The 15,910-nt window shown below is 57.6% G+C and overlaps 1 protein-coding gene across 1 annotated transcript; it reads right to left on the minus strand.

Moving 5' to 3' along the window:
- Positions 1 to 3,938: 3,938 nt before the first annotated feature.
- Positions 3,939 to 8,002, minus strand: LOC129514035 (beta-lactoglobulin-1). Its single transcript, XM_055332584.1, has 7 exons — positions 7,880 to 8,002; positions 7,357 to 7,496; positions 6,469 to 6,542; positions 5,392 to 5,502; positions 4,766 to 4,867; positions 4,491 to 4,534; positions 3,939 to 4,106 (listed from the first exon to the last, which is right to left on the minus strand). The coding sequence occupies exons 1-6, from the start codon at positions 7,967 to 7,969 to the stop codon at positions 4,518 to 4,520; spliced, it is 534 nt and encodes a 177-aa protein (XP_055188559.1). The 5' UTR covers positions 7,970 to 8,002; the 3' UTR covers positions 3,939 to 4,106; positions 4,491 to 4,517.
- Between the last annotated feature and the right edge of the window lie 7,908 nt (positions 8,003 to 15,910).

Consider the following 15,910-nt stretch of genomic DNA (forward strand, 5'->3'; position numbering starts at 1 on the left):
AATTGACATGTTTTACGCTGCTGAGTCTTGGTTCACGGACACAGTAAGACTATTTATTAGATTTTCCTCGATTTTTTTCCCTCACTGTGGCATGGTCCTCAGCCTACAGACCCTATGTATGTTTCATTAGATCTACATCAAAGCATTCCACTTTTCTGGGAGTGATTATAAATGGCATTTTTTAAAAAGATTTTATTTATTTATTCATGAGAAACACAGAGAGAGAGGGAGGCAGAGACACAGGCAGAGGGAGAAGCAGGCTCCATGGGGAGCCCGACGTGGGACTTGATCCTGGGTCTCCAGGATCACGCCCTGGGCCGAAGGCAGCACTAAACCGCTGAGCCACCGGGGCTGCCCTGGCATTGTGTTTTAATTTCAGTGTCCACAGTCTATTGCTAGAAACATAATTGATTTTTGTATGTTTTTCATATATTTTGCCACCTTGATGAGCTCATTAATTCAAGAAGGTTTTGTTGTTGTTTTGTTTTTGCTTTTGTTTGCAGATTCCTTAAGATTTTCTACATAGTTAATTGTATTATCTGCAAATAGAGATACTTTTATTTCTTCCTTTTGGAACTGCATGCCTTATTATTATTATTATTTTTATTTTATTTTTATTTTTTATTTTTTTTTACTTTTTCTTGCTTTATTGTCCTGCCTAGAACTTTCTGCACTCTGATGACTAAGAGGATTGGGAGCAGGGATCCTTGTCATGATCCATGATTCACCTTCTCACCATCCATCCATCATTGATGAAAGCATTCATCATTCCCTATTTAAAGATTTTTTTTATTTAAGAGAGAGAGAACATGATTTGGAGGAACAGAGGGAAAGAGAGAAAGAATCTCAAGCTGACTCCCTACTGAGCCTGGAGCCCGATGTAGGGTTCAATCTCACGACCCTGAAATCACATCTTGAGACACAGGCAGAGGGAGAAACAGCCTCTCTGTGGGGAGCCCCGTGGGGACTCGATCCCAGGACCCCAGGATCCCACCCTGAGCCAAAGGCAGACACTCAACCACTGAATCATCCTGTGTCCCAGGAATTAAATTTTCTTAATAAGCATGGGGCTATTCAGATGATCTAGTTCATGCTGGAGGAGTTGTGGTCATTTGTATTTTTTGAGGAATTGGTCTATTTCGTCTGAGTTGTCAAATTTATGTGTATAAAAGTGTTCATAGATTTCCTTATCGTCCTTTGGTGTCTGCAGGGCCTGTGGTGAGATCCCTTCTTTCATTCCTGAGCTAATAATTTGTGTCTTCTCTCTTTTTTTGTTTTGTTGGTGATGCTAGATGTTTCCTTTTCAATGTTTATGTCTTTTCTTTCTTATCATTGTCTTATTGCAGTAAGACCCTCAGCACGTATTGAACAGAGTACCGGCAGAGGACAGCCGTGCTTTGCTGTCAATCATAAGGGCAAAGCAATGAGTTTCTCACCCTTAAAAATGATGTCCGCTAGTTAAGTTTTTTTGTTTTGTTTTTGTTTTTAATTACCAGTGTAGGGATATTCCCTTCCAGTCCTAGGCAGGATTTTATTTTCAGCTTCCCTCTAGCTGAGTGACAACTTCTGGACTATAGGTGGAGAAGGGAGGTGACGTGTATTCCTTTCCGGATGGAGCATTGAACGGATGGTTTGAGGCTCTCTGGAGGTCTACAGTTTCCCTCTATATGGTGACCGGCAACCTCCTGGGGGTGGCTGTTTAACCACCTGGATTCCTGAGTGGCCATGAGGTGCAATATCCCTGCTAAACGGTAAAGGACATTTGCAATAAACAAGAAATATATATGATGCTTTGAGTCACTGAGATTTTAAGGTTGTTTGTTAATGTGGTGTAGACCAGCTTGTGTTGAGTGTCACTCTTGATAGTGAAAAGTTTGCCTTGTTAAAGGGATATGATATATTTGAAGTATTTTAAAAAACCAATTAAAGTTACTCTCTTAGCTAGTGAAGTTTGAATGTGTTTTCTAATATGGAAATGTCCTTGACTCTCTGGGTTAAATCATGATGTATTGAAATCATCATTAGATTCAACGTGGTAATAAATCATTTAGATATTTGTCTTTATCCTAAAAGGGGATGTCTGCCCTCTTCTTCCTTGCCTCCTCCTCTTCCAGCTCTGTCATAGGAGAGTCTAGCAACTTCCTATCTGTGTCTACACCTTGGGGCGACTGTCTGAGCTAGGAACCATCTGATAGCAGTTTGGTGGCTCTCGCCTATAGACTGGGGTCTGGAACTGCTCTTGATTTTCTATAGCTATAGTTCTTTTCAAATCTTTTTTTTTTTAAATTAAAAATAGGAGCATCAGGGTGGCTCCCTCAGTCAAACGTTCGATTCTTGGTCTCCACTCAGTTGTGATCTCAGTGTGGTGAGACTGAGTCCCACGTAGGGCTTCACACTCAGTGTGGAGTCTGCTTGAATTTCTCTCTCCTCCTCCTCCCCCTGTCCCCTCCTACTCATGCTTGCTCGCACTCTCTTTCTCTCTTTCAAATCAATAAAAAAAATCTTTAAAAAAATCTTTAAAAAAATTAAAAATAGATGTGCCATACAACCCAGAAATTCCACATCTGGGTATTTATTTGAAGAGAATGGAAACACCGATTTGGAAAGATATCTGCACCCCTGTGTTCACTGCAGCATCGTTGACAACAGCCAGGACATGGCAGCAGCCTGCATTGTCCTTGGATGAATGGGTAAAGAAAGATGCGGTGTGCATATACACAATGGAATATATTCAGCAATCACGAGGAGTGGGATCTTGCCACTTATGATGACAGGGGAGGACCTAGAGGATATTGTGAAATAGAAAGACAAACACCATTTGATTTCACTGATAGGTGAGATCTAAAAAACATAACAAATGAGAAAATAAACCACAAAGAAAAAAAGCAGACTTATAAATACAGAGAACGAACTGGTGGTCACTAGTGGGTGGGGCGGGCAAAATAGGTGGCGAGGATGAAGAGGTACAAGCTTCCAGCTGTAAAATAAATAAGTCACAATGATGTGAAATACGGCAGAGGGAACACAGTCAGTAACACTGTACTAACTTCATACGGTGACAGGTGGCGACCACACTTGTGCGTTCTGCAGGGTACACACTTGTCGAATCGCTCTGCTGTACCCCTGAAACTAATGTGATGTCATGGATCAACTATATTTCAATTAAAAATTTAAAAGAAATTTTTCAAGTTTTCCTTTTAGCCAAAATTGGTCATTAATGTTTTTCTAGAAATGTATCTATTCCATCTATGGTTTTAAAACATCAAAATTATACATAAACTGTTATGTGTATGTAACATTTATATATAATTTTACATACATAAAAATATGTGTATATGTTGTTAAATGTGAATTGTTCTGGTTATTGAAGGAGCCCTGGTTCTGTGGGGTTCACTCCTACGTTTATGCCAGTAAACGTCTGCGGAAAACAAGTCTCCTTTCCGCCTCTGACTGCTTTTCCTAGACCTGCTAACCCGGGGAGCCTCTGCTTCGTTCTCGCCCTGAACGGGTCAGTGCGCTTGTCAGAACATGAGGCTTGAAGCCCAAGGTCTTCCTGGCGCAGTCAGCCTCATGTTCCTGAGACACAGCCTCCAGGGTCACGGGTGGCGCTTTCATAAGAGCACAGAATTTGATTGGCAAGTAATGTGTTTATGGTTTCCTATCGATAGTTATCAGATTAAGTGTTCAGCCCTTCTCACTTGTGGTCCTTTGTGACGTTTGCCCGGTGTGCAGGGATGACAGGCACGCCTGCAGCCCCTCGGCTCCTTCCTTGGGCTTGAGAGATCCCATCACGAGTGCTGATGCCCAGATGCCATGGACTGTGGGGCCCAGGCCTGAACCCCGCACCCTCTGCCCCGCACATCCCCCTCCCTGTTGCCCTGCACCCCCCACCCTGCCCACCCCTCATGCCTCAACCAGGAAAGACCCAGGCAGACTGCTCTGGTTTATCTCTTTATTGCTGGAGGAGGAGAGGCTCAGGGCAGGGGGACCCAGGCTGGAGCTCCAAGGAGCCTGGGGACTGGAAGGGCAGGACTGGCAGGACCTGGGGCTCCGTCCCCCCTGATTCCTCTGACGGGGGACAGACGGGGTAATGTCACCTCAGGGCCCTGAAACAGACGGGGGCTCCCCTGTGATTCCTGGGGAGCCTATCAGACCCTGAGGGTGGGGCCCGGCCTGTCCGCCTCAGGCTGCGGACTGGTCACTCCACACCAGCCCCCCATGTTTGCCCCACCTCGCCCAGGAGAGGCCATGGGGACATCACGTGGGAGCTTGACAGGGACATGGGAAGGACACCCCAGAGAGACCACTGGAGAAAGAGAGAGTGGGCATGCGGCCAGCCTGGCCCCGGGAGTCACTGGGAGGGACGCCAGGTTCCAGCCGTTCCCGCAGAGGAGCCAGGGGCAGACAGAGGGGAGCCGGGGTCCCTTGGGATGCCCCCAACCCATGCACATATCCAGGCTGGGTGGGCGGGGACAGGGCTAGTACGTTACCCAGGAGACGGGTCAGGTGAGAGCTCACTAGATGAGGCACTGCTCTGTGGGGGAGGAGAGCAGTAGGGGGGGTCACAGGTCGTCAGGACAGCCCCAGGCCCAGAGGGGATGGAGATGGGGTGGGGAGAGGGATCCCCCTCAGGGTCTGTAACCTCCTGCTCCACCCTGTCCAGGGAGGCCTGGGGGATGGGGGGCCGGTGCTCATGGCTGTCTGGCAGGTGAACCACACGCAGAGTGAAAGCAGGGGTGTGAGGTGTGGGGTGTGGGGTGCTCACCTTCCGCCTGGGTGGGGTTCAAGAGCTGCATGTGCATGGGCAGAGTCTTGAGGGCTCTGTTGAATTTCCCTATGACCTCGTTGTCAACCTCCAGGGTCCTGGCTGTGGGGGGGTGGAGTGAGGTCAGTCTTGGGCTCCAGGGTCCCTGTCCCCTCCCCCTCACCCCAGGGCAGCGCAGGGGGTCTGCGTGGACATGGGAAGAGATGGCTTGCCGCTGCGGGCTGCTGACATGTGGACTGGGGGCCTCTGTCCCCCAGCTCGTGGTCCCCTGGGGAGGCTGGGAGCCCCGATGGTGTTTCTGGGACTGTGAAAATGTCACTTTATGTTTGTTTTCAGGATGTTACAATTCAAAGACATGTTTATCTCTGACTTGTCTTTTGGTGAAATAAAAGCAACTACGTTTACAAAGGCTTTGAACCTGCCCGTTTAGAGATGGTCACAGCAGCTCACATCTGTCCCTGTCACCAGCTACTCACAGTCCCCAAGGCGCCCTCTTCTTCAGCACCTGACCACCTTCTCCTGACAAGCCCTGGGGCCCCCTGGGGACTCAAGACGTGTCCACCGCCCACCGCAGGTCACAGGGAGGACCGAGCAGCCGTGCTCTCTGCGGGCACAGGGGCGCATACCCAGGCACTGGCACATGAGGCTCTGCTGGGGGGCATCCGTGTTCTCCATGCAGAAGAACAGGTAGTTGTCATAGTCCGTGTCGAGCAGGAAGATCTGGTTCTCCTCCACATCTGGGGGGACACCAGGATGGGGTATTGGACTCAGGTTCTCCACTCCAGCAGGAGGGGACGTGTGAGGTGCCCATGGCCAGCACCTGGCAAGGCCTGGGCGGGGGGCTTCCCTGGGACCCGCACAAGGCCCCATGGGGCCACCTCCTAAATGGCGCTTGCCCCTCACTAGATCCCGGATGTCCCCAGCCCCGCAGCCTGGGACCCAGCGTGGTTAAAAGTGGTTTCCACACTGAGTTTGAGTGAATTGGACACCTCGGGGGGGAGAAGAGTGGCCTCTGGCGGCGGAGCTGTGTCCCCATGGAGATGAGGGACCAGCGCCGGTGGGCCCTGATGCACCGCACTGCCTCCTGGCAGCTGCGCAGCCAGTGCCCACATCCTAGCCCCGTTGCGGCAAATGGTGTGGAGCCCCTGGGGCTGGTCAGCAACGGTCCTGTGAAGCCTCCTCCTCCAGTCAAAGCCAGTCTTGGGGGCTGGCCCGGGGTGGGCAAAGGTGGTCGCAGCCTAGCCTGCCTGCTGGGGGGGACAGCTGTGGTGGAAGCTGCCCCTGCCGCGGGGCCGTCTCATTTTGGATTCAGTGAGGAATGCAGAACGAGCATAGGAGGGAATGAGCCCAACAGGAGTGGAGGAGCAGAGGAGCCCAGGAGTGTCTGGGGCATCATGGAGCCCTGACCATTGGGAGCAGGTGTCTCATTGGGCACAGATGGCCCAGGAGGACAGGCTCCCCCAGGCCCCGCCCACAGGCAGCGAGCTTGGTCTCCTGGCCAAGTGTGCAGGAGGTGCTTGCAGGGGTGCAGGGGTCAGAGCAGCCCAGCAGAGACTCCCTGGGGCCCCAGGCCAGAGCACGGATGGTGGCAATGGCAGTGAGAGCAGGCACTGAGGAACCCTCAGGCCAGAACATGAGCCCCACGGCCCTGCCTGTGAGTTGGCGGGTTGGGGTCCCTCATGGCCCAGCTGCCCAGCACTCACAGTTGATCTTGAACTCAGCAGGGACCTCGGTTTTTTCTGCCAGGACCTTCTGCTCAGCACACCTGCCGTCCTCCCTGAAAGAAGGTTCCTCCTGTGGGCCGGCTGCACAGGCCTTACTGTGCTGGAGCCAAACCACAGTGGGGAGGAGGGGCCATGCTCCAGGAGGGCCCCGGACTGGTAGCTGGACCTGGGATGTACTCATCATAATCTCTAGCGGGTGGCAGGTGACCAGATAGGACAGGACCACGAGGGGCAGATGGAACCAGAGGGAAAACCTGCTGGGAGTGCCCTTGAGCCCACAGTCAGGGGCGATAGTCTGCATTTGGCTGGCCATCATGGGGTTTGGGTCCTACTCTCTGGCCCCCACACTCACCCAGCTCTCTCCTACACCCCACCCCACTCCAGGGGCAGACAGGGCTCATGGCAGGACCTGCCCGGGCCCCCAGGGCCCAGCCCCAGAGCTGACCTGTCAGTCTCCACACAGGCCTCTTTGCACCCTGACCTGGGGCCACCCTGTGAGGTTGGCCTGTTGGCCCAGAGCCCTGGGTGGGGGCTCCAACACACATGAAACTGCTCCCATTGGGACAGTGCCCTGCCCACCCACTTGCCCATCCACCTGCCCTACCACCTGACTATCTACCTGTCCATCCACCTGCCCTTCCACTTGTCCATCCACCTGCCCTTCCACCTGCCCGCTCACCTGCCCACCTACCCGCCCACCTGCCTGCCCACCTGCCCATCCACCTGTCTCTCCACCTGCCCACCTAACTGCACATCCACCTGCCTGTTCACTTGCCCATCCACCTGTCTGTCCACTTGCCCTCCCACCTGCCTACCCAGAAGCCAAACCTTCACTGGCCCCCAGCCTGGGAGAGGTTGCACACCCACCATTTGCGCAGAACAATCTCCAGGTTGTCCTGGGGGGTGGGCCTCAGCTCCTGGATGTACACTCTCAGAGGGGCGGTCTCAGCATCCAGCAGGGAGATGTCGCTGGCCGCCATGGCCATGGAGTGCCACGTCCCAGCCACCTGGGGAAGGGGCCGTGAGCTGCCTCTGCGCCCCTTCTCGTCCCCACAGAGGACTCCCCCTCCCACCCAGGCCAGGGGCCAAGTCTAAGCGGGTGGCAGTCAGTGGGCTCTGGATGACCCTTGGCCATCTACCAGACACGGGGCTACAGGATTTCCACACTGGAAATCATGCACCTGTTACCCAGGTGGGTCTGAAGTACAAGTCACATGAGTTCCCTAGAACCTTCTGGGACTGGGGAAACCAAATGACAAGCCACCCTGAAGGCGGAGAGCCAGGGGCAGGTTTCCCGACGTCATGGCTTCTGCTCATGCCCCAGAGCCTGTGGAGGACACCCTTCCCTGGCCACCCTGCAGCTCACCACCCACCCCGGCCGTCCTCGAACCTTCTGGAGGTCCAGGTCCTCCATGGTCCGGGGGACGACGGTGGCCTGGATGCCACACACGAGGGCCAGGACAAGCAAGAAGCTCCTCATGGCTGCGGCTGTGGTTGCGCTGAGCTCCCGGGAGTGAGCGAGGCCGAGCAGTGGGCTCGGGTCCTTATGTAGGGGCGGGGGCGTGCGGGTCAGCACCGTCCAGTCCCCCATGCGGTTCCCGGAATCCCCGGGCTCATCCCCAGGCCCCCAGGGGGCTTCCTCCACCAGGACAATAGGAGGCCTCTTCCCTCCCAGTGGAATCGGGAAGGTCCCTGTGTCCCTGGGGCCTGGACGGCTCCTGGCAGGTCCCAGAGGGGAGGGTGGGGGCCGGAGGGTGAGGGCTGGCCGCCAGCGTCGGTAACACTTCCTGGGTCGCAGTCTTGGGCAACAAGTCAGAGTCAGCATTGGGTGCAGCTGCTTCCCGGAGGGTGGGCCTCAGGGCTCAGCCAGTGACCTCAGAGCCCCCTGCCAGCCCTGGGGTCTGTGGGTGACGTGTCTGTGGTGGCCGTGTGTCCTGCACAAGGGACAGACATCACCTATGTCCCTTTACCCCTGCTCCTTCCTGCAGCTCCCCCCCCCCCCCCGCCTCCCCGGTCACCCATGCCCAGCCTCCCTGAAAGGATGTGGTCCTTCCTGGTTTTGTCCTATTTACCCTCCAGCCTTCGGCATCAGATCCTCCTGGGTCACACACCCCCCCCCCACCGCCCACTGCAGGAAGCGGTTGTGGGTACAGCAAGTTCCGGTGGCGCCCGAGGCAACGAGCCCTCTGCAGGCTCAGGTGCCGAGTCACCGGGCTGCGGTGATGTCTCCTGCAATCAGCAGGGTCGCCAGATGGCTGTGTGGGTCCCCTCAGGGCAGGGTGCCTGCGGGCGCAGCATGGGCAGCTTCCTTGTGATCGGAAAGGCCATAGTGCTGGGGCCCCGAGCCTGCCAGACCCCCATGCTTTACCTCTTCTGAAGCACTCACTGTGGCTCCTCGTGCGACCTGTCTCTGGCGACCCGGAGCTACAGGTGTGCCCCTGAGGAGTTTGGAGGAGAAGAGACCAGTCACAGAATATGTCCTGATGATCCACGTTGGCCAACCAGCCCCCTCGGGGGAGAGGAGTGAGCCCCGTGCCCCGAGGGAAGGGGTGCCAAGGCCTGCGCACCCCTGGGGAGGAGGGCATGGGTTGGACAATGGAGCAAAGAGGGGGACAGCTGCCCCAGCGAATCCTACAGATGCAGTCTTGCTCTCCTGATGCGGGGCCTTGGGAGCTACACCCCACGCCCACATGCGTTGGGCCTTTCCAGGTGCCCATGGCCTATGTGTTGGGCCTTTCTACCACATGTCACTGTCAGCAGCTTGGATGGAGCCTAAGGACTCTCCCACACCAGCTCTGCTTTCTTTCTGCAGAGACGATTCACCCCTGTACAGGGGAAGAGCCCACCTTTGGGGAGCCCACAGGTCCTGGGCTCCTGGGGAAGGCGGGGTGGGGAGAGGAGGGTCTTGGGTGGCCTCTCAGGTGGCCTTCCTGTGGCAGCCGTGGGCAGAGCCTCCCCTGGTCCCTCCTGTGGCTATGGGGCGTCTGCCTGGCCCAGGCCTCAGAAATCCTGCTGTGTTCCTGCCAACGCTGACTGTTCGGAACGAATCTGTTCATTTCCAGGAACGGGGTTCCAGAGAATTCCACTAGAGGAACACGCAAGAGAAAGAGGCCTCCCAAGTCTAACATGATTGATGTTGTCCAGGGTGGGGGAGACCCAGGCCCCGGGGTCCCACTTTCCCAGGTTGCTGCCCCAGCAAGTGGGGCCTGGAGAAGACTGGGCCCAACGGGCACTTCCCTTCCTGCCAGGACCCCTGTGCTGTGGAAGTGGGTGGGAGGAGGGGGGCCTGTAAACGCAGGAGTGGGAACTACACCCCTCAGGATGAACTCCTGGTGCCAAGGAGGGTCAGAGGCTTCTGCTCAGGGAGATAGGCTGCGTGCAAGCCTGCCCTGCTTCCCCAGGACCCCTCCCTGTAGCTGGGCTCCAGCAGGACCAGGAGGCAGCGTGGCCTCGGGAGAACACGTCAGCGGGACACGGGGCATGGCCGTGATGGCAGTGCCAGGGGCCCCCAAACCTGCACATTAGTGGGTGACCTTTCTTCGGGAAAGAATACCCCTCTCTGGTGGAGGCCCCTTCCCCGTACAAACCCTTGATGAAGCCGGTGGACCCCCGCCTCCCTGTGCCCCCAGAGCTCCAGGCACTTGGTGTGCTTACACTCATTGTCACTACGCACATCATTATCGTAGCATATAAAATAGAACGTGCCAAAATAGTCCCAAATGTGTCATCACACTCTCTCTTTTTTTTAAAAAAAATAGATTTTTAAAAATTGATTGATCTGAGAGAAAGAGAGCATGAGCAGTAGGGTGGGAAGAGGACCACATTCCAGTGACCATCAGAGGGGACAGCACAGGACTGAGCATGCGCCCTGACACCCCTGAGCTGTGCACTTAAAAATGCTAAGGTGATGTCATTCATGTTCTGTATATTTTGCCACAATTAAAAAAAATTCTCATTGCCTACATGCAGCACCCCCTCTTGCACACTCCCTTGCTGTCGTCCCAATCCTCGTTCTGGGAGCTCCCGTCCCAGGAGGGGTCTCACGCTGTTTCATCTGAGGCCACCTGAAGCCCCTGCTCTTTCAAAGAAAGGCCAGCGCAGCCCACCCTGCAGCCCCCATCTAGAACATTCTGTGCCAAGTCATCTCTGGGTTCCTACCGAAGCTTGGTGCTCAATGCTGGAGAAGCCTGGTTCTGAAATGAGCCCCGGGTCACTGGGTGAGCGCTGTGTGCTGCCAGCGGCCCCCAGGGGGCAGGCGGTAGGAGCCTAGGGAAGCACAGTGGCCTTGCCAGCTTCCACAGAGGATTTTGGCATCAGCCGTTTGCAAGCTTGACCTTAAGGCAGAGAGCAGAGTGCCGGAGCCGGTGTGTGGGCCCCGGAAGCACCTGCCGCTCACCTTCCGTGGCCTGGAGCTGCTGCTTTGGAGCTGGTGGCAGCATAGGGACACTTGGTTCACACTCACCCCCGGGGCCCAGTACAGAAAGAGCCACTGGTGGAACGAGCAGATGCCTTTAGGGCCCCGGTGTGGGGCCTGGCGTGTGGGCTGTCCTAGGGGCTGTCCTGGGGGCCATCCTGGGGGCTGGCATGGGGGCTGGGATGGGAACAGGAAGGAGCCGCCCCAGGGGAAGGGAAGGGAGCAGCCCCTACAGAGAGGACATCAGTAAAGAGGGTGTTGTGAGCCCTGCAGATGAGGGGGGGGTCAGGCCCCCCCAGACTCAACAACGTGATCCCCCAAGGTCCTGGGCGAGCCATGCTGAGCTTGATCAAGAACAATGGGGTGAAGAGGCCACAGACGTGGGGATCCAGAGGCCATGGAGGTGGAGGCCTGAGAGGCCGTGAAGATGCCCCAGAACGCCGACCTGCACACACATCCCTGAAAGAGGGTGGGGGACGCTTCACTGTCACCAGATGCTTCCCACCACGTCGCCGGTTGGCAGCTTCATGGCTGAGCTCTACTGCGCTTTGATCTATCTGAGCTTTGGGGACAGACGGTGGGGGACGCTCACTCCCCATCCCATGGGACCCAGTAACCCATAGGCCAGGACCAGCAGCCCCTCAGAAGTGAGAGCAAGACTCCCCGAGCTGAAGGGTGGCACCTGGGACCCAGCAAGTGAGTCAAGGATCCATGGGAACCAACTGGGTTTTCCCAGCAACAAGGGCCAGCGGGCAGGAAGCAGGAGGTGCACGGCTGGATTTAGGATCTCAGAAGGTTGGAGAAGAAAAGCTATTTGATAAGCTTAGACTACACAGGAATCACGCTGGTTAGAGGTACCAGCAGTTCTGGCTCATGGACGGGACAGGACAGGACAGGAGAGGACAGGACGGGATGGGACATGATGGACAGGAGAGGGCAGGACAGGATGGGAGAGGATGGGACAGGAGAGAAGAGGACAGGATGGGAAAGGATGGGACAGGACGAGACAGGACGGGAGAGGAGAGGACAAGATGGGAGAGGATGGGAAAGAAGAGGATGGGACAGGACGGGACAGGAGAGGACGGAAGAGGAGAGGACAGTACGGGACAGGATGGGACAGTAGAGGAGAGGACAGGAGAGGACAGGACCAGGAAGGGGAGGGACCCTGGGTGACCAAGCTCACAAGCCCTGAGCCCCAGAAGCACAGTGGTAATATGCTGCCCTCCTGACCCTGGTCCCTTCTCCATGTCACTGTCCTCTGCATCTCTCATGGGTGTTAAGCACTGTGAATGTTGTGACACGACTTTCTTCGTGTGTCTCTGACTCCTGTGAGCTGCTCTGGAAATTCCTTGAACCCTCCATGCCCGCAGCCAGGTGTCGGAGCCAGGACTGGGGTAAGCGCAGCAGGCCCTGTGACTTGGGGGTGAGCTCTGTGCGGGCGTGTTGTCCGCGCACCTGGCAGGGGTTGCTCGGACGCCCTCACTCACCTCACGCCTGCCATCTCCCTCATGCATGGCTGCTTGGGGCGGGCTTAAGCCCCAGCCTGATCCTGAGCTGTCCATCTGTCTGTCCCAGTTCGGGTCCCCCAGCCTTAGCCCCAGGGGTTCGGAAGCCCGGTGCGTGGCACACACCTTGGGCTGCTGTGTCCTGTGGTCTCCACCTGTGGCAGACGTCCTCACTAGGAGCCAGCCTTGCTGGGTCTCGCGCAGCTGGTCCACTGTCCTCGATCACAGCTGCGGGGTGCCCTTGGTGACCTTCCTCTGTGCGGGCACCTGCGGCTTGAGGCTTGAGGCTGTCCTGCCCCTGGGTTGCACGCTGTGTGCATGTCTGGGCACCGCTGCCTCCTTTGGCTCCTTCCTAGGACTTTCATTTTGTGCTGAGATTTCCTATGTTTCACTGTCTGGTGTCACTCCGGATGGGGTTTCCTGGTGCCCGTGTGACGGTGACCCTGGCTGGCTGCTGGTTAGGAGCTTCTGGGTCCCGGTCACAACAGCTCCCCAGGAAGGCGCAGTGTGCAGGGCAGGCTGCCTCAGCGTGCAATGCCAGGACGTGTACCTGGTGTGGCCGGGGGGCCTCCCTGTCCCCTGTCCCCCATACCCCATCCCTGCTGGCGCTCCCCCCACCCTCCCATCTCCACCCCGGCCAGGCTTCACAGGCAAAGGGCGTCTCAGGCCTGGTCTCCTGTGAAAGGGGAGTGTGTCCAGGGATGGCTTCCAGTTGAAGGGCCCCCTGTGGACCTCTGTGGCCACAGGCACTGGGTGAACCTGCTGTCATGGGAGGGTGTCTGGTGTGATCCAGGCAGGGAGTGAGCCACCCTGGGCTGCCTTCCAGTGCCAGGCTGGGTTCATCTTATTCTCTACAGTGGGGGGACCCATAGCCCGATCCTGGGGTCCTAGACCAGACCATCTTCCTCATCCGCCTTCCAGAGCATAGTTATTTTCAGGGCTTGTCACAGGTGCTTAGCAGGGAGGAACTGGGAGGGGAGGTGGCCTTACTGGCTTTCACTGACAGTGGCAGTGGCAGGAGGGCCAGCAGAAAGTGCCAGCTATCAGGCACACCTGGGCTGACCCTGACACTGGGGCTCGAGGCTGGGCTGGGCAGTGGGGTGGTGGCCGGGTGAGACCTAGTGGCGGCAGGACCAGATGGCGGCGGTGGGATTGGATGGTGGCGGTGGGACCGGATGATGGCAGTAGGACGGACCGGGTGGCAGTGGTGGTGCCGTGCTGGCAGCTGGCAGAGACTGAGCGCACAGAGTGCAGACTGAGCCCTTGGGTCCCAGCAGCCACCCCCTGAGCCCGTTCCTTCTGCTCGCTCCACTTTGCACCCAGGAACCAGACACAGGACAGTGAGGGACCCGGGATCCCCACAAACTGGTGACAGCAGGGCGCCAGGCAGGCCAGCCTGCGGCCCGTGTTCTTGATCTCAGCGCAGAGGCCTCCCTGCCACATGGCCCCTACGAGCATTGCGACGGGGACACTGGCTCTCACCCAGATGAGCTCCTTTCCCACCCACCCTGTGGGAATCCCGCTGCCTGTGTCTTGGAAGCTAGAACCTGCTGTGTTCCCCTCAGAAGGGATTTTGTTCAGGTTCAGAGCTGGGCTGCAGCTGAGGGGCCTGGGTCACGTCCAGCTCTGCCTCTGACCAGCTCATGCCCCCTCCCTCAGCAAGGATGGAGAGCTCTGCCTCCCAGGGACCCGGTGGGGATGGACAGAAGGCCCCCACTCAGGCCAGGGCTCGGGAGTGCACATCAGGGATGTGCAGCGGGTCACCTCCGCAGTGGCTCCCGTGGTGGGGGCCCGGGGTCCTCACAGGATGGGGATGGGGATGAAGCGGCTGCCGTGTGATGTTGGTGCATGTGCATCTGTCCCTCTGCAGCACATGCTGTGTCCCCTCCCGCCCTGGGACTCCAGCCCCCCCGCCCCTAGGACGGCCTCCGAGACACCTCTTTTTCAAGAAGCAGAAAAGTCATGATTCTCCAGGTGAATCTCCCTGTTCCTGTCCGCACTTAGGGCTTCCATGGTCCCGGGACCAGAGGAATGCCACACGCGTGGCAATGGGAGACTGACACTGGGGTGGGGAGTGATAAGGGTCCTGCTGGGACCCATGCTGACACTGCCGTCCCCCTCCCTGTGCCTCACACTCTTTCCAAGCCGTGCACCTTCCCCCCACCCTGTGTGTCACCCCACCCCCTGCCCCACAAGTCCTGCTCCCCCCTGCCCTGCACCCCCTACCCCATGCACCCCCCACACCTTGACCAGGAAAGACCCAGGCAGACTGCTCTGGTTTATCTCTTTATTGCTGGAGGAGGAGAGGCTCAGGGTAGGGGACCCCAGGCTGGAGCTCCAAGGAGCCTGGGGACTGGGAGGGCAGGACTGGCAGGACCTGGGGCTCTGTCCCCCCTGATTCCTCTGACAGGGGACAGACGGGGTGATGTCGCCTCTGGGCCCTGAAACAGACGGGGGCTCCCCTGTGATTCCTGGGGAGCCTATCGGACCCTGAGGGTGGGGCCCGGCCTGTCCGCCTCAGGCTGTAGACTGGTCACCCCACGCCAGCCCCCCATGTTTGCCCCACCTCGCCCAGGAGAGGCCATGGGGACATCACGTGGGAGCTTGACGGGGACATGGGAAGGACACCCCAGAGAGACCACTGGAGAGAGAGAGAGTGGGCATGCGGCCAGCCTGGAGGGAGGGATGCCAGATTCCAGCCATTCCCGCAGAGGAGCCAGGGCCAGACAGAGGGGAGCCAGGGTCCCTTGGGATGCCCCCAACCGGTGCACATATCCAGGCTGGGTGGGCGGGGACAGGGCTAGTACGTTACCCAAGAGACGGGTCAGGCGGGAGCTCACTAGATGAGGCACTGCTCTGTGGGGGAGGAGAGCGGTGGGGGGGTCACAGGTCACCAGGACAGCTCCAGGCCCAGAGGGTGTGGAGATGGGGTGGGGAGGCGGACCCCGCCTCAGGGGCAGTGACCTCCTGCTGCCGTCCCTGGAGGCCTGGGGGAGGGGGGGGCCACCAGTGAGGGAAGATGCTATCCTGGGACCCAGGGCTAGGTCAGCACACCCGGGGGGCTGCTCGGGCCACAGCTCACCCTTCCCTGGCTCAGGTCCAGCACGATCCGCATGTGCACGGGCAGAGTCTTGAGGGCTCTGTTGAATTTCTCCATGACCTCGTTGTCAACCTCCAGGGTCCTGGCTGGGGGGGGGAGGGGCAGTGGGTCAGTCCTGGGGCCGCGGGGCTGTGTGGACTTCCTTAGGGTGCCCAGGACCCCACCCAGGAATTGAATGTGGGAGGGACACACTGGCATCCTGAGGTCACCTACCAGGGAGGTCTCCGGGGCTCAGTCCACCCGCCTCCGGGTCCCTGTCCCCTCCACCTCCTCCCAGTACAGCGCAGGGGGTCTGTGTGGACACGGGAGGAGACGGCTCGCCACCCTGGGCTGCAGGGAGTCCTGGCCCAGGTGTTGATGATGTGTGGACCGGAAGCCTCTGCTTCCCCAGCTTGTGGTCCC

Source organism: Nyctereutes procyonoides, unplaced genomic scaffold (genome assembly GCF_905146905.1).
Source record: "Nyctereutes procyonoides isolate TBG_1078 unplaced genomic scaffold, NYPRO_anot_genome, whole genome shotgun sequence".
NCBI classification, from domain to species: domain Eukaryota; kingdom Metazoa; phylum Chordata; class Mammalia; order Carnivora; family Canidae; genus Nyctereutes; species Nyctereutes procyonoides.